Source organism: Opisthocomus hoazin, chromosome 1 (assembly GCF_030867145.1).
Source record: "Opisthocomus hoazin isolate bOpiHoa1 chromosome 1, bOpiHoa1.hap1, whole genome shotgun sequence".
NCBI classification, from domain to species: domain Eukaryota; kingdom Metazoa; phylum Chordata; class Aves; order Opisthocomiformes; family Opisthocomidae; genus Opisthocomus; species Opisthocomus hoazin.
The window spans coordinates 155,603,101-155,623,826 of NC_134414.1; the positions used below are offsets into that span (position 1 = coordinate 155,603,101).

Below are 20,726 nucleotides of genomic sequence, written 5' to 3' on the forward strand. Positions count from 1 at the left end.
GACATTTCCTGCCAGGCGTCTAAATGTGAAATCTAAATGTACTTTATAGTCTCTCTCAAAAAATTGTGAAGACCTCTGCGTGCTGTCAAGAGTTACATCTTTGCCTGCTGGATTTGGAGGGGGTGCGGGGGGGAAGGATGCACAACTAGGGGAAACCTGAATTTCTATGAGACAGGAGTTATGAGAAGCCTTCAGGGTAAATCTGTAATATAGGGCTATTAAATGCTGGACAATTTACTGATTACCAGTTTGTCTTTTTATTGTTCTATGAGAGTCTTGTTTTCTCTCTTAAACTGCTGGTGTCTTCCATCTCCACACCAAGGGCTTTTGTCACTTGTGTGTGTGCACCTTACGGTTAATCCAGGGTTTAGCGTAGTGGAGAACACTGAATAATAAGAATGGAGGGGACAGGAAAAAGAAATCCCAGACTACTTCACTCAGTTTTCAGCAGGCCTTGCAACAGTTTCTCCTAGCTGGCAGAATTCCTTCTTTAAAACGCTCCTGTTGGCTGTAAAAGGCTGTTTCTCCCAGGCACTTCCATTCCTTCAGCTCATTCGACTGCTTCTGGCTGTACCTAAAATAAACCAATACTCTTTAATCCTTTAGTTTTGTCTTACCATTTTAAAATAATTATTGCTTTGCCTACAAACAAAACTAGTAATGCTGATTATTGTATTTGTTAGGTGTGTAATTCCCTTCTGGTGCTGTTGAGACACCACATTACGCCACTGATGTAAGCCTTTGATCTCTCATTGCTTTTTCCACTGTTTATTAGTCCAAATTTCACCCCCAGTTAACTTCTGCAAAATTCTTTTGAGAAAAATCTGTAAATATTACTTGCAGATTGAAAACTAGGAAGATGAGGATGAGGAACCCGCCCTCGCTGCGCGTGAGCAGTGTTCAGAATAAGCCGGAGGTTTTCTGTTCCTCATTCCTGGGGGATTGTAGTGTGGGACTGCTTATGAATTTTGCTTTGTTTCCCCTTCTCTGGGAGAAACTCAGCACGCATTAAAACTTAACCAGTACATACTAGTAACGTTTCAACATCATGGAGTTGCTCTGTGGAGAGAGAAAAGGTGATTCTGTGTACTGGGGAAAGCGTATTTACAGTAGGGCATTTCACTGTAACATGCACCGTGGAGGCTCTCAGTTCCAAAGGAACACAAGCCACCGTTTTTGGGTCTGTGTCACTGCTCTGATGGTGCTTGCTTTAGGAAGCATACGTTCTCCTGGCAGCGTGCAGCCAGGTGTGGAATAGGTGGAAGTCCTCTTCAGGCACCGGACTTGCTGTGCTACCCCAGACCTAGGACAAAGCGACTGCGTTCATACCGGTAGAGTACCTGAGGCACGAAGCCAGTGTAGAAAAAGGCTGACTTTCCCCTAAATTATTTTGCAGACTGCATTGTTTCTCTGCTGGCTTGACAGTAAGACCTCTACAAACCGCATTTTCCTCCGATGTGTCTGACTGGAAATGCATTCGGGGTGGTTTTTTTTTTGCTTTCCACTGGATGGCATGAGAACAAGGATGCTTGGAAGACATCCCTGGTTACAGGCATTGGTGCAAGTGGCACCTTCAGGAGTCTTGTTACTTTCTAATGCTGTTTCTTGTCATGAAGCAATCTTTCTTTTTAATGATCTATATTTAAATGTGCATGTAGGCTTCATTAAGGACCCTCTCATGAATATCTAACATCCTACCCTTACCCATATTTTGTGTTGGATGGTTTGTAGCAAGAGTCTCGCAAGCCTGACAGTCTGGGCTGATTCAGAGGTGTCAACGCGTTCACAGCGGGCTGAGATTTGACAGGTTTCTTTAATTCAAAGCTTTGTTTGTAAACAGAGGTGGAAGCAAAGAAAGCTGCTTGGTACGAGTTCTTCTCCCTCTTTACCTGCTTGTTAATCTTGTTGTAGTGATAAAATCTAAAGCCTTTAGCTATTTAAACATAGGTTGCTTCGAGGAGGCAACTGACCAAAGGAGTTCAGAAACCGATTCAGGGAGGAACATGCAAGAGGCAGCACAGTGGACAGATGAAGAAACAGAAGCAGATGATGAGTGTTAGAAATCAAGTGCTTGTGCTCCTGAGGGCTGTGATTCCCATTACTGAGTGATGTTATTCTTATTGGGGTACTAAGCAAATAATAATGATGAAATTAACTGTACAAGCAAATAGTGGTGGGCCAGCTACTCCATGGTAACTTTCTTGCGGTGCGTGTTTTACTTCGCAGTGCATTGCAGTAATTAAATTTAATGAGAAGGAGGATACCTTAGCTGTACCGTGGTCAGGTGTGCACAGGGACATTTATTGTGGAGCAATTAGTATTTGATAACTGGCATGTGAACACTGAAGGATTTCACAAGTGTCGTCGTGATTGGAAAACAGGCTGTAGCCAGACACCAGCTCAGCTCTGCCCAGCAGGACGTCCAGCATCTCTAGCATAAGGGAGAATGTTGGCTGACTGGGCAGCGTTGGACCGTGGTGTTTTGGTATTGCTTGCGTTGTGTTCAGTGCATCCATGCCTGAGCACGTTTAACTGAGAAGATGTATTTTTTTTTTTCTGTATCTTTCTCAGCAAGTGTTTGCGTCTCCTAGCAAACACCCAATGGACAGTAAAGGAGAGGAGTCAAAGATCAGCTACCCTAACATATTCTTCATGATTGACAGCTTTGAAGAGGTGAGTTCCTTCTTGCAGAAGCAGAGTTTTGTCCTATTCTAGTCTTATGTCCTGATTAGCTGTTTTCTTGTACATTTTGAATAAATGTTCTTGGCTTATTGAGGGTTATCTTCCAGCAGTTTTTTCTTTTTTTTTGTTTTTTGACCTTCGTCTTTCTTTACTGTTTGAAATCTGAGCTTGAAGGTGGGTTTTGGCATCTGTCTTTAGAATGGGCTAAAGCAAAACAGGCTGATATGAGATTTGCTTATCTCAGCACACGGTTTGCCGCGCGCACTGCCCAAAGTCTGTTTTGAAAGGCTGTGCTGCAGCTTATTTTCCCTTGCTTTCTGCTGTTTACATTGAAGCTGCCTTGTGCCTAAGGAGAACCATGGGAATCTGACTGTATTTGGACTTTAACAGCTGCAGTTTGCCTTGAAGCGTTTCATCTTGCATCTTTGGCAGGTTTTCAGTGACATGACTGTGGGAGAAGGAGAAATGGTCTGTGTGGAGCTGGTGGCCAGTGACAAAAGCAACACCTTCCAAGGGGTGATTTTTCAGGGGTCCATCCGCTATGAAGCACTCAAGAAGGTCTATGACAACAGGGTAAGGTGCTTCTGAAAGACACATCCTTTGCAGCGGTGATACTCTGACCACGGTTGTTCTTTGCTGCTGAGGCTGTTACCTTTTTGTCGTGTTAGATCATCTGCGTTGTAGTCTTGTCTTTTTTGGCTTGGAAAGTTACCTGAAAGCTAGTGTTTTTGGCTCAGACAGCTGAGAGTATTCAGATCAGGATGTGTAACTCTGGTGTTTGCTGAAAGGAGTGGAGTTGATAAGCATTCAAGAGCGTGACGCAGCAGTGGATCTGAGTAACAGAGTTCTGGGAGCCCCTTTGTTTTCTTGAAAGGTTATGGGTATTGCTGGGTACTTTAGAGAAGGCATGTTTGGCAGGGAGATCTTAAACTGTGATAACTGCCTTGCTATATGTAAAATGTGGTTTTCCTTTAATGTGTTTTGTACTCGTGGCTGTTTTCAAAAGACCACTGTAGTTTCGCTGCCACAGAAAGAGCATTCTTTGCTTTCCTACAGAAACATGAGAAGCCAGCACTTTCCGCTTCAAATTCCATATTTAGTGCTGAAGTCAAGAGAGTGCAAGAACCAATAAACTTCTCAGTTTGTTGTGAAGACAGTCTTGAGAGATTTTAATAAACAAACATAAAATCTCCACAATATATGCTGTGACTGTAAACTTCATTTCGTTTTGTTCCTACCCTTGTCAGAAAAGGTCCTGAAGAATTTCCCTTCTCCCTGTTTTAAATGTGAGTAGTTGTACTCTTCTAGCAGTTTTTTGAGAGAGCATGAAACTGAAATAGTTTCTCTGTCCCACCTTCATCTTATGGCCTCACGCAATCAGCAGGTGGGTTATTAAAATACATGGGCATGCAGAATCACTAAAGGCAACAGAAGAAGAAAGCCCTGCAGTGGAAAGACAAGATTTGATGTGGTAAAGTCACCTCATAGCCTCAGAATGTCCTGTTTGACAATGCAGCTACTTTACATTGTCTTGTTAGATGAAATAAAATTGTTAGGTCTTCACATACTCAATTATGGCCAAATGCAAAACTTGAAATTTGACCATTCTTTTAACAGAACAGAAGCAATTGCTCTGTGCTTCTGAAGATTACTTGATTTCAGTTGTGTCAGTATTAATTCTTAGTACAATATAAGTTGTGTTACGTGATGAGCATCTTGGCCCTTTCAGGCAATAAACTGCTGAAAGTTGTGATAAACCACTTAAACTTATGGAGAAGTCCTACTTATTTCCCGTGGCAAAACCTTGACTGTTTTCATGTTGGTTTGTTCCTTTTTTCAGTTCAGTTTTCAGTTCAGTTGTGTTAGCTGGAAAATGAGCCCTGCAGTCTGTTGAGAGGGTGCAAAAGCTGTCAGGGTGTTGTGGTGAGCAGCGCGATGCGGGTTGGTGGTGCGTGGGAACTGGTTCTTTATGCTCTGGCCTCGGCAGTGTGGACACGCAGATCACAGAATCACAGAATAGTAGGGGCTGGAAGGGACCTCTGTGGGTCACCCAGTCCAACCCCCCTGCCGAAGCAGGGTCACCTACAGCAGGCTGCACAGGACCTTGTCCAGGCGGGTCTGGAATATCTCCAGAGAAGGAGACTCCACAGCCTCCCTGGGCAGCCTGGGCCAGGGCTCCGGCACCCTCAGAGGGAAGAAGTTCTACCTCATGATCAGACGGAACTTCCTGTGCCTCAGTTTGTGCCCGTTGCCCCTTGTCCTGTCACTGGGCACCACTGGAAAGAGTCTGGCCCCATCCTCCTGACACCCACCCTGCAGATATTTGTAAGTATATATTAGGTCCCCTCTCAGCCTTCTCTTCTCCAGGCTGAACAAGCCCAGCTCCCTCAGCCTCTCCTCGTAGGGGAGATGTTCCAGTCCCCTCCTCATCCTCGTAGCCCTAATGTCCAAACTGACCTGCCAGAAGGTAGCGTCAGAGTCGTGCGGTGCGCTTCGCTGGTTTGAAACGTCCCATCTGTGTGTCTGTTGCTTTTTGGACTCAAACGAGTGTCCTTGCACGGACTGTCCTGAGTTGTGCACGTGCCTGCTTGTGCTCTGGTGTGCCACGTTGTGTGGGTCTAGATAAAAACCTTTTGTTTTATCTCAGCGTGCCATTGGGCAGCTCTGCCTTTGGGTAGCTGGAGGAGTTGATTCTTCTCTGAGCCTCTGTTTTCGTATCTGTAATATTGCTTGCCTTTTGGAGATCAGACTGTGGCTTAAAATGCTTCTTAAGAATCAAGATAATTATCTTTCTCCACCACGTTTTCGACTTGTTCTTAGATAACCGCTTTCAGAGAAAGTTATTTTTTGAAACATGGACGTGATAGTACATGGTTTTCTCTCCTGTCTTGATGCGTTGTAGGTGAGCGTTGCAGCTAAGATGGCTCAAAGAATGTCTTTTGGCTTTTATAAATACAACAACATGGAGTTTGTCCGAATGAAAGGGCCACAAGGTAAAGGCCATGCGGAGATGGCAGTGAGTAGAGTTTCTACTGGTGACACTTCACCGTATGGGACAGAAGAAGATTCGAATCCAGAATCCCCAGTGCATGAGAGAGTAAGTAGCCAAGAGAAATATTGACGTAAGGTTAAGCATGAACATGTTTTCTTCCACAGCCGGTAGATGGACTGAAGTTGGGATTAACTCACATCAAGATTCTGAACGCAGGTTTTTCTGTGTATATTTTGAACATACTCAATATATGCAGATGGATTTTTAGCACAGTTTCCCTTGAGCAAATCCTGACTACAGAGATGACTGGATGATTCATACTTCTGGAGGAGTGTTTTGTTGAAACAGCAGCGATGTTGATGCAAGGGGCAGTGATGACTCTGCCTGTTTGCTGTGAAAATCAATAGATTCCGTTTCTGTACAAGATGGGATTTACCTAGAAACAAGAAATTTGTATATGATGTAGGTTGCTTGCTAAATGTTGCAGGAAATGGTACTGTTAGGAGATTTTGCCACTCATGAATGCTGCCAGCGTGAAGCCTGTAGAATATTAAAGCAATGATTATGGGTCTAGATGCAATACCATATTTACACATATGCTTAGTGTTAATGCAAGTGCAGTAAAATACCGGTAGAATCAGTCCATAGATGCTGATTTGGACCTTATTCAGTCCTGAACCTTGTTTTCCATTAAGGTATTTTACCTAGTTAATGGGGATTAGGCAACATGCATTCAGAATACCTGCACAGGTATGTCCTGACCTGGGCAGATCCTGGTGGATTCTAGTCTGGTTTCCTGTGTAACGTAGCTAGCCCGTGTAGTTAAAAGGTCTGCAGGACTGCTTCTAAATGTCTCCTTGCAAGCTGTGTGATATTTGTTGCTGGCTTCCTAAAAGGCAAAATGAGCTGCCAGCACAGAGCTCGTTAAGTGGATGTGCTTGCTCTCTACCGTAGAGGTAGAGCCTGTAGAAATCAGGACTGGAGGGACTTCCTGACCTTTTGGCTCCAGGCGTTCCACTGTCAAATGGAAAGTGTCAAAATAGATTTGATGATGTATTATCGTTGCTTTTTGCTAATGGTTTTAATGGTGATTTGTCTGCTTCTGGTTTTCCCTCCAGGTGTGATGTGAAATGGCTACAGAATTAAAAACAGAGACAAGCACAAATTAGAGATCAAATGCACTAAAGAGGGGATCAGTTGGGTGGTAGAATGCTGCTTTTTTTTTTTTTTTAACATTAACAACAGAGGGACCAGAGAGTGTTCCTGCAGTGCAACACCAGCCTGACTTGGCTGTCATCCTCACTCGCGTGTCACCTCCCTCCTTATTTGTATGGACAGATAGGAGCAATATCAGGTGTCATCTCAGGGAGAGTTATGGCGTTATTAAATTAGTTGTGTGAAGAAGAAAGGATGAGATAAAGTTACTCACCTCCATTTGCAAAGTAGTTATCCCTATTTTTTTCATTTGAAGTGAAACTATTAAAATATTACTGGCAAAAACAGCACACAAGACTGCATTTCAGTTCTTTCTGAAATAGGTACGATTGACTAGAATTGCAGTTTTCTGAAGAGCAGCTGCTGTTCTGAAGGAAGGGTGTCTCTAGAGTTTCGTCCCTAACCTGTGTTTCACCACAGACAATTATATCCTTGTGTTTGTCATCACTTAGACTAACCAAATAATCAGGGGCATCTCAGCTTGTTTTTCACCCTTCTGTATTGAAATATGATATACATGTAATTGTACGTTGGCTTTGCTTTTGTGTCAGCATCTTGGGCTGAGTCGTTGCCTTCTGACCCTGACATGCTTGGTGCCTAAATTATTAATTTTGTTCCTTTACGACTATAAATCTTTATTGGAAGTGATCAGCAGAGGAAAAAGTTTTTTCATTATTCAGCTTACAGTTGAGGATGATGATATATCAAAATATTTTCATCTTGATGAGCATCTGCAAGCTGAGACGACTGTTCAGTTGACATCCTCTGGCCACTCTGATAAACCTTACAGCTAGACACCAGTCATGATTCTGGCTTTTGCACATGTGACTGCATCATGGCACATGTTTGAGACTGATTATTTCTTACTGGAAGCACAGAACTTTTTAAACAAAACTTTCTCTAGTGTTTCTTCTGTTTCCCTTTCAGGTCACTTCTTTCAGCACCCCGCCAACCCCAGAACGCAACAATCGCCCATCCTTTTTCTCCCCATCCCTCAAGAGAAAAGTGCCACGAAATCGAATTACTGAGATGAAAAAATCCCACTCAGCAAATGACAGTGAGGAGTTCTTCAGAGATGATGATGGCGGAGGTGAGAGAAGTAAGATCAGCTAAACAGACTTGTCTGGAGAGGGCACAGAGCTGTGGAAAGGGATCCCGATGCCGGATCTTCCAAAAGGTTTGCAGTGTGAAAAACCTAGCTCCACAGAAAGTCTAGTGGAGTGCCACTCTGAAAATGAGGTTTCTGACAGGCTGAGCATCTTTTTGAAGGCTGGAGACCAACAATTCGTGCATATGTTTAAAACTTACCTCCTCCTTTTATATAGATCCATTTGAGAGAAACTTGAGCAGGAGAGATGCTCCCCCTTTCCCAGATCCACATTCTCAGGTGACACTCTTCCAGATCTCAAAATATAGTGGGGTAGAGCATGCTCCCGTGGACAGGTTGTCTGAATTCCCTGATTTGATCCAGCGTTGGTTGGAGTTGGTGAAAAGGCATTTACTTCAGCTGGCTTGGGATCAGTTCTGAACTCTCTAAAACGAAAATCTAATTAATTTGTTATATGTAAGTTTTAACACCTTGTGGAACTCTTGCTTTGAATTCTAGTAGGAAACAACCGACCAGATAAAAAATGGAGTCTGATTCAGAATATAGTGTATAAATCCAATCAGATTTATTAGGTGGGAAACTCACAAATGTTGAAGTCCAAACTGCTTTTCGTATGTTTAAGAACAATTCAATAGAAAAACTAAAATATTAACTATCTCCTGGCATGCAAAGAGATAAACACAAAGGTAATTTCTACATCGCAAGTTTAGTTTGTGGTGGCAAAGGTGTTGGCCATCAGCGGTCCTGGACCAGCTCAGCTAATAAAGAATGGCACGTTAAAAAATGAGCTTAAGGGGTAATGTTGAATTCCAATTCTGTGCAACTTAAACTGGTTGTAACTAATTCAAGATTCCGTCAATAGAAACCTTTCCTCATCTCTTTTTCCTTATTTTTCCTAGTCAAAATGTCTGTTGTTTCAAATGAGATGTGTTTTTAGCGTGTTTTGCTAGACAAAGGGTAGGGCTGGGGTCAATTACTGTGCAGTGGGGGGGGAAGGGCAGCTTTCCCAGGTGGAGTCCGGCTTCTGACATCTTTCTCCTGGAGGCTGCACAGGACAGAGCGGAGTTCGAGGCATTTATCCAACAGCTGAGAGGTGGTGGTGGTGTCTGCTCAGTGTTGGTGTGCAGGGTCTGATCCTAGCGTACGTAATCATAATGATGAACGTTCTTATGATTTTAATTTTCTTTTCCTTCTAATATATTTACAGGAAGAAACAAATTCCAGGTTTCCCAGACATTTTATAGCGTGCATATAAAATACCAAGAAGTGTAGTTTCACTTAGTTATGAATGTTTTGACCTTCTTGTTCCTGGTCCTGAAATTAAATAGAGGAATATTTTAACAGCTTATTCTAGGAAGTTTAATTTATTCTAAGGTGAGATTTCTACAAGAAGTAACTAAAATGAGACTTCTTTACAAACTTCAGAAACCTGACTGTCCTACCAGTGTTTTCTCAGGAGCTGCAGTGGTGAAATTCTCGTTTCAGGGTGGGAAGGCTGACTGCAGTTCACCTGGTGATGGGATTTTGTAGAAGCAGACATATTCTGGGGCATCTTGGCCTCGTGGTTGGTGGAAAACTTGCTTGTCTGAAGTTCAGCAGTCTCCTTGGTCTGGCCAGTGCTGCTGCAGACCTGTCCCCCGTGCAGCCAGACCTGCTGGCGACAGGAGCAGCCCGTGGAGGCCCACTTCACTTGCTTTTGCTGTGTGCAAGCAGGACACGGCAGAAGAATTGTACTCACTCCAACTACCAGAGTCAGGTCCTTCTGCCCTGATCACCACAGTGCTCCTGGCGTAGTGGTAATGCATGGGGAGGGGGAATAGACTGCTGGCTGTAGACATCTACAGGGAAGGAGGGGAAACAAGATTCAGATTATTTTCTTTTTCCCTTCCTCTCACATCCTTACGCATGTTGCTAGAGTAGCTGCCACTACGAATTTTTCCTTTGCTAGCCTACAGTGGATTCAGTACCCTTTGGTTTTGAAAGTTATTTGTGGACCTCTAAACTGGTTATGGGAGCATGGGCACTGCTGGAGGGTCCCAGGTTTGGCTTAGGGGGTGCATGGAAATCTGCACTAAACTGGCTTATTAACACTGACTCTCCCCATCTTGTAGATACCAATTTTCTTTGTAAGATACAATTTTTCTTCTGTTACACTTGTGAATTTCTGCATGAATAACTACTTAATTGTAGAGATATTGTATTACTTTGTATATGAGGGACGGCTGGATTAGGATTCTGCTTGTGCAGTGTGGCAGCAAAGGCTTCATTCCCTCTCCGGGCTGGTCTGTTAGTGGATAATGTTTTACTGCTGGTAGAATTCATTAGCTTCAATGTAAGTGGTGAATACTGTGCTGGGCAAGATCTGAGTAAAAAAAAAACCAGTAGTAATAGTGAGCTACATGTGATTTCTCTCTAGACAGTGAATAGTAGGCTTTTCTTTTTTTGTCTTTCAGAAGCTTTCGTTGAATCTTCCAATAAAATGCAGAACATACAATCACTTTCAGCTTGCTGTCTTGTACCTTTACAGATCTGCACAATGCGACAAACCTGAGGTCACGGTCCTTGTCTGGGACAGGACGGTCTCTAGTGGGCTCATGGCTGAAGCTGAACAGAACAGATGAAAACTTTCTACTCTATGCACACTTAACTTACATCACTTTGCCATTGCATCGAATTTTAACAGGTGAGTTTTAATGTGTATAAACACATAAACATAGAGCATAAACAGAGAGTCCTTTGATTCCAAGACAGCCTTCTGTGTGGTGGGATTTTGCTGTTAAGGTAGAGGAACAAGTGTTTTCTCTGCAAGGGAAGTGCTGTAGCAGCAAATCAGTGTGAGCAAGCGGAATGGTGTCAAGCTGTTCTCTGGCTTTGGGTCAGTTTAGCTTGGGGACAATTCAAACAAGTTGGTAGATTGTTCTAACAAACTTGCAGAGGAACACTAGTTGCTTTAATACTGGAATTCAGACTTCATCCATCTCACGAGTGCGAGGCAACTCACTGTGAGCCCATTCACTGGCAGCAGTAGTTGTAGCAGAGAGGGACCGAGGGGTTACAGAAAGGCAACTCTTGGTTTGCAGTGACCTCCTTGGCTAGTTTTGACTCTTGGATTTTGTTTCCATGTAAGTTGCCAGGACTGATCAGATGCCCATACAAGTCAGGTGTCCGGCGCCTTTAACTAGGCGTGATGATGTTTGTGTCGTCTGCCATGAATGATCAGAGTTCCCCACGTTGTTGGTCTGGCTAGGCCAATTACTGCATTGATGACAGCCAACTCTGCATTTGATCAGCTGGGCTAGGAGACCATAATAAATTGGGTTTTACAATCTGCAGGCAGTACTGAAGTGTTGATTTTCATCCAGATAACTCTTGTCTACCTGCAAAGATAGGTGGACTAGAGAAAACAACTGGTCTGTTTGAACTCTATCCATCAGCAAGCGTGCTGGCCTTGCAGGGATACAGCTTGCAGTATGAGGGTGCCCGTGGGACTCTTGGTAAGTCTGAAAACAGCAAGCAGCAGTGGTTAAGGACTCTCTCCTCTGTCTAAATGCAGTGGCAGTTTCTTTCATATAGACATTGCTAGCGTTGCTGTCCATTCTCTTGCTTCTTCCGAAGTGAAGCCCTGAAATGCCTTCTCATGGACTGTCGTGGGCAGAAGGAAAGTTTGATCCAGCTGCACAGGAGTATCTTAGGCAAAACTATTGCTCAACTCCAAAATCTAGACCAGAATAAAGTTGTGATCCCAAAGCAATGTACAATCCTGGCCCTAACCTTGGAAGATCCTTATAAATGTTACTTCCTCGAAGAGCTTCATCTTTTTCCTTCTTTTGCCATCCAGCAGATGTGGTGACTTCTGAACAGGTTTGTTTCGATTGTGGGCTCTTGATCAGTGCCTGCTCTTTCTCGTGTGGGTCTAAAAAGAGAACGCCCCTGAAAACAAAACCTATCTATTACACAGTGGCTATTTCCAGACTTCTTCTCAAAGGTAGCTAAGAGGAAAGGAGTTGGGAAATCTGTTGTTAAACAGGTTAATCTGCTGCTGAAAGAGATTAAAAGATAGTGTGTCTATTAATGTCATCAATTGTATGATGCTACTGTAATAATAATAGCTGCAGGCTTCTCGTTTGCAGGCTGAGATCTCAGAGCCTGTTCCAGAAGCAGACTGGCTCTTACTTTACAGAGAAGGACATCGTATCTGATGCAGTAGAGGTGGAAATTATACTTAGTGAAGAGATGTTTCTACATTTGCCATTTCACTGTATGTAGGGATTGATTTCAGTTTAGAAGAAAACACTGATCCTCTGTAATTAAGGGTTGATTTTGAACAATGTTTCAGCAAAATACGTAATTATTCCTTATGATAATTGTGTTGATAATGTTACAGCTAGTTAGCTGGAGCTCTCAAGCTCACTCTCACCACAGGCATTTTGGCGTTCGCAGAAAGCGTGTTGTTCCTGCTGGCGTTTAGTATTCGCTCCAGTGGGTGGCATAAATGCCTCCGTGCTCAAATATTTGCTTTGAGCTTGAACATCCTTTCTGAGACTTCATTTGTTAAACATACAGTTGCAGGAGTTGGTGTTGTACTGAGATGCATAGAAAGAGAGCATGAAGTGTCTGGGCTGTAAGGCAGAATTTTAATCTGCGTTTTTTCACCACACATCTGCTTTATTCTGGCACATCGGATGCAGCCCATTTCCATTGCCTTTTTCTGATTAATGCACTTGTGCCAGTGGCAGCTTTCCAGCAAGTGGGAGCATTTCACGTGGGGCAGGGTGCAGTGGGAAAGATGCTCATCTCCCTTGGGTAGTTTAGGAAGCCTGTACTAAGAGATTAAAATCCTAGTGACAGTCATCAAAGTACATTTCAAAATGTCTGGAGTTTGCACATACTGATCAGACTTCCTTCACTCGGAGCCTTCTCTCCGTGCTAGATAATCCCAGTTCTTTCATCCTCTCCTCGTATGTCAGGTGCTTCAGCCCTCGATCATCTTAGTGGCCCTTCCCTGAGCTCACTCCTGGGCGTTTCATTCTTTCCAGGCGTGGCTGGAGCCCTCGGGAGCTGTGGGTCAGTTTGCGCTCCAGTCGTCCTCCGTGTGCAGCCGTGTGTGATCAGCCTCTTCGTTAAGCCTGTGCTCCCCTTTCACATGTTCCTTATGCTCTGTGTAGCCTTGGAAAGGCCATAGCAGCCCAGTTTCCAGATACTGCTGTGCCAGCACACTGGGTTTACTGTCCACGTTTGGAAAGATGCCCGTGATTAGGACAGACATTTCAGAAGTTCATATTCTGTCACACTCGGACGATACGGAGTTGAGGAGCCAGCATAAGGAGTGGGTTTTCTGTCAGCTCTTTGAGTGCAGAAATACAGGCTTTGAGCTGTAGAATGGATGAAACATTTGAAGTGTTTGTGCCCACATCTGCAGAGCCAAAAGCCTTTTCAAGGATCTTGGGGATGGTGCGTTTTTCCCTTCGAGAAAAGGGAAACCCTTGGCATCTTCTGCAGCGCTTCCTCTTGTTTCTCTGGAAGATTAAGCCACTCTGTGTCTGACACGTGTTGCTGTGTCCCACTAGAAATGACACAGAATCACAGAATGTTGGGGGTTGGAAGGGACCTCTGTGGGTCCCCCAGCCCAACCCCCTGCCCAGGCAGGGTCACCCAGAGCAGGGGGCACAGCACCGCGTCCAGGTGGGTCTGGAATATCTCCAGAGAAGGAGACTCCACAGCCTCCCTGGGCAGCCTGGGCCAGGGCTCCGTCACCCTCAGAGGGAAGAAGTTCTTCCTCGGGTTCAGCTGGAGCTTCCTCTGCTTCAGTTTGTGCCCATTGCCCCTTGTCCTGTCGCTGGGCACCACTGGACAGAGTCTGGCCCCGTCCTCCTGACCCCCACCCTGCATTTCTAAGGTGCCCTCGCAGCCTTCTCTTCTCCAGGCTGAACAAGCCCAGCTCCCTCAGCCTCTCCTCGTAGCAGAGATGCTCCAGTCCCCTCCTCATCCTTGTAGCCCTCCACTGGACTCTCTCCAGTAGCTCCTCATCTTTCTTGAACTGGGGAGCCCAGAACTGGACACAGTACTCCAGATGAGGCCTCACCAGGGCAGTGTAGAGGGGAAGGAGAACCTCCCTCACCCTGCTGGCCACACTCTTCTTGATGCACCCCAGGATTCCATTGGCTTTCTTGGCAGCCAGGGCACACTGCTGGCTCGTGGTCTTGGCTTACCATCCCTCAGCCAGGATGCGTTTGGGGAGGAATTAAATTGGACTTAGTTACCAGGCGAAGTCACGCGCTCGTTGTGTTTTGAATTCCTGTCGCGGCGTGGCGGGGGGACTGCGCTGCCTGCAGGCCACAGCTTCACCTCGGCTGCTTCACGCTTTCCAGTACTGTCGTGGCTTTCAGGAGCCCTCCTGAGTTTGCTGTATCTCTCTGCTTCTCTCCCTTGCCCAGACATCCTGGAAGCGCGGCAGAAACCAATCCTGATGACATAGCAGAGAGCGGGCGCTGCCTTGGAGCCTGGTTGCCAAGTGCCTCACCGCAGCGGCTTTCTGTGCTCACACTACCATCTAGTGCCAGGAACATAAACCTCTGCAGGAAAAAGGGAAGCCCAAGAATACCAGCCGATCAAAGTGCCTCTTTCTTCCTCCCTCCGCTGCCGCAGACCTGGTGCCCGCTGTCAGTACATCGCCGGAGCGCTTCTGACGGGAAGGGGGCTTTCAGCGAGATCCAACGAGAAGGGGCTGCGTTTAAAACGAGTCCACGCTTCACGAGACAGTTTGTTACCCTGTTCACTTTGTAACTGAGAACCCAACAGTATGTACACAGTGTGTTAAACTTTATATTCTTTGAGAGAAGCGACCTGAGAATTTCATAACGACGAACGTTGTTCCACGGACTCCAGCCTGTGCGCTCTCCTCGCCAGCTTGGCTCAGTGTGTGAGTGCGTGTGTGCGTGTGGGGATTGAAGAGATGGGAGGATACTTTCCTGCTGAGGGAGGAAAAGGAAAAGGATGCTCCGAAGATACATTTTGGTACGTGCAGAGAGTCAGGTCAGAGCTTAAAAGGCTGAGCGTGTGCCCTTGTGTTCATGTGTCAGTGTTAGGACAGGCGAACTCCGACAGATTTCCGTATCTACCAAAGAACAGCAACATTTTCATCCTCAAGAACCGGCTAAGAAAATGAGCCTGAAAAGAAGGCTGAAACGAGCTGCCGTAGTAAAGCCGAGGTTTGTCTTCAGCACTGATGCTGCTTGTCTCTCCCTGTTCGCTGGCTGGGACAGGTTCGAGTCGAAAGTGGGAAAACAGGAGGCCGTAATTGGCCTCCAAGACCTAAAAACCTTATCAATAACCAACATCCTCCTGCGTGCACTGGACTGCACAGCGTGTAGGGCCTGAGAGCTGACTGATGGCCGCTTGCCCGGGTTCTGCTGGTGGCGTTGCACTGGACTGTTACACGCCAAGGCACGGAGAGTTTTCTTGAAAGACAAAAAGATTGAAATGTCATTCTGCTCTGAAAAGTGACGAAAAGTGGCATGGTTAGAGGCCTGAAAATTGTGGCAGGGGCTCTCAGGAAAAAAGCCTTCTGTTTACAGGTAAAACGCAGCTTTCTCTAAATAGCAAAACCCTGCTGTCCTTGACGTCTGACAGCGGAATGATCGAATGCAGAGACTGCTGCAGCCTGGCTCACTGCTTGGACATGGGAGCCAGTCAATATTTCAGTTTTTTTATGACTGCATAACTGGCAGAGCAGTGGGTGGGGTAACGTGTTGCTTGGGAGCGTGTGAGACTCCAGCACACGCACGGAGGGAGAGCAAAGATGCCATTTTTGTCACTTTTCAGACTCTGAGCATCTAAACTTTATAATACTGTTGCCACAGCTGCCAAGTGGCGTGTGGTCTGAGCCTGGACCCTTGCCTCCCTCACACCCAGCCTTTCCCAGAGTTGTTGGTAGTCTCTCAGTAGCATCTGATGACCTCACCTCTCAAACAGGACTTTGTGCTGTTTTTTCTCAGGCCAGGTTCCATGGGAATAGCTCCACTTCAGCAGAAAGGTAGCCTGACGTTATCGTTCAGCCCAGCATGGTGAACCCAGCATGGTGAGGAGGTCTGTTCTGAGTTGGGCTTGGGCCTGGAAGCAGCCACCTTCATGCAGCGATGGCACTTCTGATGCTGGCAGCACGAGTGCAGGACAGGGATGGCCGAGCAGCTTTCAGTTCGCCTCAGACGTGTTGCGACGGCGTTAGAACACCCTGTGCTTTGTCATGACCAGCACGGCCGCTTTTCACGTTGCAGCCTGTGAACCCCAGGCCACGGGAGGCCACGCGTGTGTGAGGGTGTTCGCCCAGTCCGACCCGAGGCGTGTGACTTGGGTGCCGAGGGGCTTTTTTCCCCAGCCCGGGGAGAGGCAGAGTTGTAAGTCAGCAGCTGAAGTGTCCTCTGAAGGAACGTGCTGGGCAGCCTGGGTGCTTCCCTGGGGTCCCTAGGTAGGGTGCCCGGAGTCGCTTGGTGCAAGTAACCCCTGCCAAGAACTAAACGGCTCTTCAGCCAGGAGACCAGCCCTGCTCTGAAGATGCTCCTTATTCTGCACTTTCCTACTGCTGGGCTGGGCAAATCCGTGCTCGATTTGCCTTTAAATACTCATTGGGGTTGGAAGGGAGAGTTAATATCTGTACTGCTAATGATAATTGATACCTTTCAGTCAAACAGCCAGAGGAATAACCCTTGTGCAAAGGAAATGCGTCCGGATTGGAACCCAGGTGGTAGGTGCCCGAATGCTTCTCAGTCGACAGTAATTCTTAATGCTTTCTTGGTATCGTGTATTACCTTTAGGTAGCTTAATTTCATGTGATCTGAAGGACTGAGCAAATCTTGCTGTCTGAGACTTCAGAGCAGATGAAGAATGATTCTAAACTAGTGCATTAGTGTAAAGGCAGCGTTACAGGAGGTACAGTTCAGATCCCACCTGTGTTACGTAGGAGTTTGGTCTGATTTGCTACACGTACGTGAGTGCATTTCGATGTCTGGTTTTTGAAGGGCTGCAATGTAAACGTCCTAAAAAAAGTCAATTTATTTCTTGTATCTTGCTAGTGGATATGCCACAGATACATTGAAGACTTACCTTTTTTAGTATAAAAGGGCTACAGGTATGCCTAGATGGACATCCATGGAAAATAGGGGTCAGAAAGTCTACTATTCAGTAGTGCTTCTTGGAAACAAGATGTGCCAGATTCCCAGTTATTCCTCCTCTAAACAACAGACTTAGATTTCTTACGTAGAGCTCCTGGCTCCCGCTTCCTGTTCTCAAGTAGGGGAAAACAAATTCTGCATTTTGTTCTGCTTTAAAACAAACCCTGATAATCATGATTTATTTCCCTCCTATAGACAGACGGACAGGGGACGTAATGAAAGTTTTGCCTGGGTCACGACGGCACAGCTGGGCCCTTAGCGCGTGCTACTGCACTATACCAAAAAAAGAAAAGGGAATGTGAACAGGAGCCTCTCACCCTTTTAATTTGGAGGGGTTTTTAATTCTAAACAGTAAGCAGTAAACCATTTGGAGCCCCTGTTGGCCAGTTAAATAACGGCTGAGGAGTGAGCCGGCACATCCTGCGTGCCGCGAGGGCCGCGTGGCTGTCCATGTCCCAAGTGTCGGAGCACAGCAGTTTTCATTCGTCCTCTTGATGTTTGGGAACAGATTTGGAAAGCTCTGCAGAACAGCTTTATGTATTTCCAGACTTCCACCATACCTCATTGCCCAGGTAACTTCTTCCATCCTCCTGCCCGTTCGCTCCCTCTGGAGATGGAGGCTCACCGCTCAAAACCTCTCCAGATGGTGTATGTTGATGGATGCCAAGTGCAAGGGTGGGAATCTTTTCACCCTGAACAGGTTTGTCACTGCTGTCAATTTAACAAGTAAAAGGTCTTTGTATTTTAAAGAAAGCTCTTAATTATTTTGTATTAACAGATTAGTGCTTTGCCTTGGAGACCACCACATATGTGAAATTGTGTCATTTTATTGCTAGCCAGCACAGGGTGAGTTCCAAGTCTCCTTTTGAAAGAAGAAGCCATTTTTAGAAATGCCACAAATCTTTCAGCCATCTCGGCTAATCCCGCTTGTGTGGGTTCATGTTCCTTCTCCTTTTATTCTCCTGGTCTTCGTTGTTGACAGTGCTTGAGCACGTTGGGCTCTGGTTTGCTGTAACTCAGTTTTCCATTTCTGGGCCTGGTGTGCTTTCCAGAAGAGAGAGTTGTTTGCACAGGTAACTTTTTGCAGTAAAGTGGTTTTCCCAAAGTATGTTCTTACTCCAAGTTTTGAGACAGTGAAGTCCTTGGCTCTGCAGACAGACTTCTTCCAGCAGACCCTCATGTACAGAATCCCGTCTGGTCGCTGAAGCTCTGTGTGGATGTGGAGTCCACATAAATAGTCTACACTTTTAGACTATTGACCTGCTTCTTCCATTATTTTTTCCCTTTCCCGATGATTGCTTGTCCTGTATTTTGTAGTCTGAAGCTTCCCCTTATTAAAGGTAGATATAAGATAAAATCTTCAGAAGTGCCTAAGCCCTGTTGTTATCCAGTGGGGTTTAAGAACAAATTTTTATTTAGGAAATGAACAAAGTAGTCTTAAATTCTATCTATGTTGTGTGTAGCAGCAAGAAATGAGAAGTTTAGAGTTCTTGGAAGAACCAGCAGTCTCCTACAGACTCGCCCTTTGTGTTTGAAAGGCTCTGGTGGTCTCAAAGGTCATGGCGGAAAGCTCTGGAAAAGGGATTTCTTGTGGTCACAGCAGTCAGGTGCCTGCAAATGCCTTACCTAGTTTTGTGACTGGAAGTGTGTGGAGCTGGTGTGTCCAAATTGTGTGTCAAAAATAGGTGCGGTAGAATCCAGTTAAAGGCATTGTGAAATAAACAGCTGTTATGTCAAACCTTAAACGAATGAGTATTTTACACCAGAATGTAGCTGTTTGGATGCTCGGTCAGAATCACACAAGGCTGCAAGCGGGTTACAATGCTGAATGTTCTCTGTGTAAATATATAAATATTCTCAGCCGAATTTTATCGGATGTGTTGCATGGTTAGATTTTTTTTTACCTTATTGATCCTCAGTGTTGACTAAAAGGTGATGGGTTGGAAGTTACGCTGGCGCTGTACTGAGCCCTCTGAACAGAGAGCCAGGAGAACCTCTGTGCACCCAAAATGGAGCTGACTTTGCGTGTAGCAGCAGTGGAGAAAGCGTTGGACCCTGCAGCCAATAAACAGACCTCTGACACGACCATCAGTTTTGTTAGTAGTGTTTTCTCTCTGCTGTGCCTGGTGGTGGTTGTTGAACGTGTTCTGTGCCGGTGGCAGAACGACGCTCCGGGCGCTCGTGGCGAGCGTTGCCAGATGGACAGAGGCAAAGGAACCTCTTGCCGTGGTGTAGAGCAGAAGCAGAGCGGCTGCTGCTCTGTTCACCCCGCCCGCCCAGGAGTTATGCAGGTTTCCTTCGCAGCGAGAATTCTGGATGAGGTCAGTGCCTCCGTGGTTAACCTGCCCAGCACGCAGGGAGAAGGTCAGCGCAGGCGATTGTTCGCAGTGGTCGTTTCTGACTTCGTTGTAAAGGTGAGGAAACCCTTCATAAACTGCCAAATTTATTACCTTTGGTACATGATCTACTGTTTTCAGTGTTAGGAATTTGCTTTTTACAGGTGGAGAAACCACCTGCAAGTTTTGCCTGGAATTGCAGTCCACAGAATTCCCATTTGCAGGTATGAAGAACGCCCCAAGTGCCCACCTCTTCAGGTGGGGCTCCAAAGCTACCACTGGCCATAATTTAGACAAAAAATTTTGCATGGTATTGTGTCGTCTGTGATCACAGAATCACAGAATCATAGAATGTTTGGGGTTGGAAGGGACCTCTGTGGGTCATCTAGTCCAACCCTCCTGCTGAAGCAGGGTCACCTACAGCAGGCTGCACAGGACCTTGTCCAGGCGGGTCTGGAATATCTCGAGAGAAGGAGACTCCACAACCTCCCTGGGCAGCCTGGGCCAGGGCTCCATCACCCTCAGAGGGAAGAAGTTCTTCCTCATGTTCAGCTGGAACTTCCTCTGCTTCAGTTTGTGCCCGTTGCCCCTTGTCCTGTCACTGGGCACCACTGGAAAGAGTCTGGCCCCGTCCTCCTGACACCCACCCTGCAGATATTTATAGGCATTTCTGAGGTCCCCTCTCAGCCTTCTCTTCTCCAGGCTGAACAAGCCCAGTTCCCTCAACCTCTCCTCGTAGGGGAGATGCTCCAGTCCCCTCTTCATCCTCGCAGCCCTCTGCAGGACTCTCTCCAGTAGCTCCTCATCTTTCTTGAACTGGGGAGCCCAGAACTGGATGCAGTGCTCCAGATGAGGCCTCACCAGGGCAGAGTAGAGGGGAAGGAGAACCTCCCTCGTCCTGCTGCCCACACTCCTCCTCATGCACCCCAGGATCCCATCGGCCTTCTTGGCAGCCAGGGCACACTGCTGGCTCATGGTCACCCTGTCATCCACCAGGACAATCCAGGTCCCTCTGTGCAGAGCTGCTCTCCAGCAGCTCAGCCCCAGTCTGTACTGGTGCCTGGGGTTGTTCCTCCCCAGGTGCAGGACGCTGCCCTTGCCCTTGTTCAACCTCATCAGGTTCCTCTCTGCCCAACTCTCCGGCCTGTCCAGGTCTCGCTGGGTGGCAGCACATATATAATATGTGATATAAGGTAGGAAACCAAAGTGACTTTTCCCTCAGTGGT

At 46.1% G+C, this 20,726-nt stretch overlaps 1 protein-coding gene across 3 annotated transcripts in view; it reads left to right on the forward strand.

Moving 5' to 3' along the window:
• Positions 1 to 19,250, forward strand: part of KIAA0930 (KIAA0930 ortholog) — a 50,360-nt gene extending 31,110 nt beyond the window's left edge. For 2 of the 3 annotated variants that reach the window (XM_075442749.1, XM_075442759.1), the window contains exons 5-10: positions 2,572 to 2,673; positions 3,115 to 3,255; positions 5,585 to 5,779; positions 7,817 to 7,988; positions 10,525 to 10,680; positions 14,432 to 19,250. In XM_075442749.1, the coding sequence (XP_075298864.1) occupies positions 2,572 to 2,673; positions 3,115 to 3,255; positions 5,585 to 5,779; positions 7,817 to 7,988; positions 10,525 to 10,680; positions 14,432 to 14,472 (807 nt within the window). In that variant the 3' untranslated portion in view covers positions 14,473 to 19,250. The remainder of the gene's footprint in view (positions 1 to 2,571; positions 2,674 to 3,114; positions 3,256 to 5,584; positions 5,780 to 7,816; positions 7,989 to 10,524; positions 10,681 to 14,431) is intronic. The other variant, XM_075442768.1, reaches the window with a different exon arrangement.
• Positions 19,251 to 20,726: the final 1,476 nt, after the last annotated feature.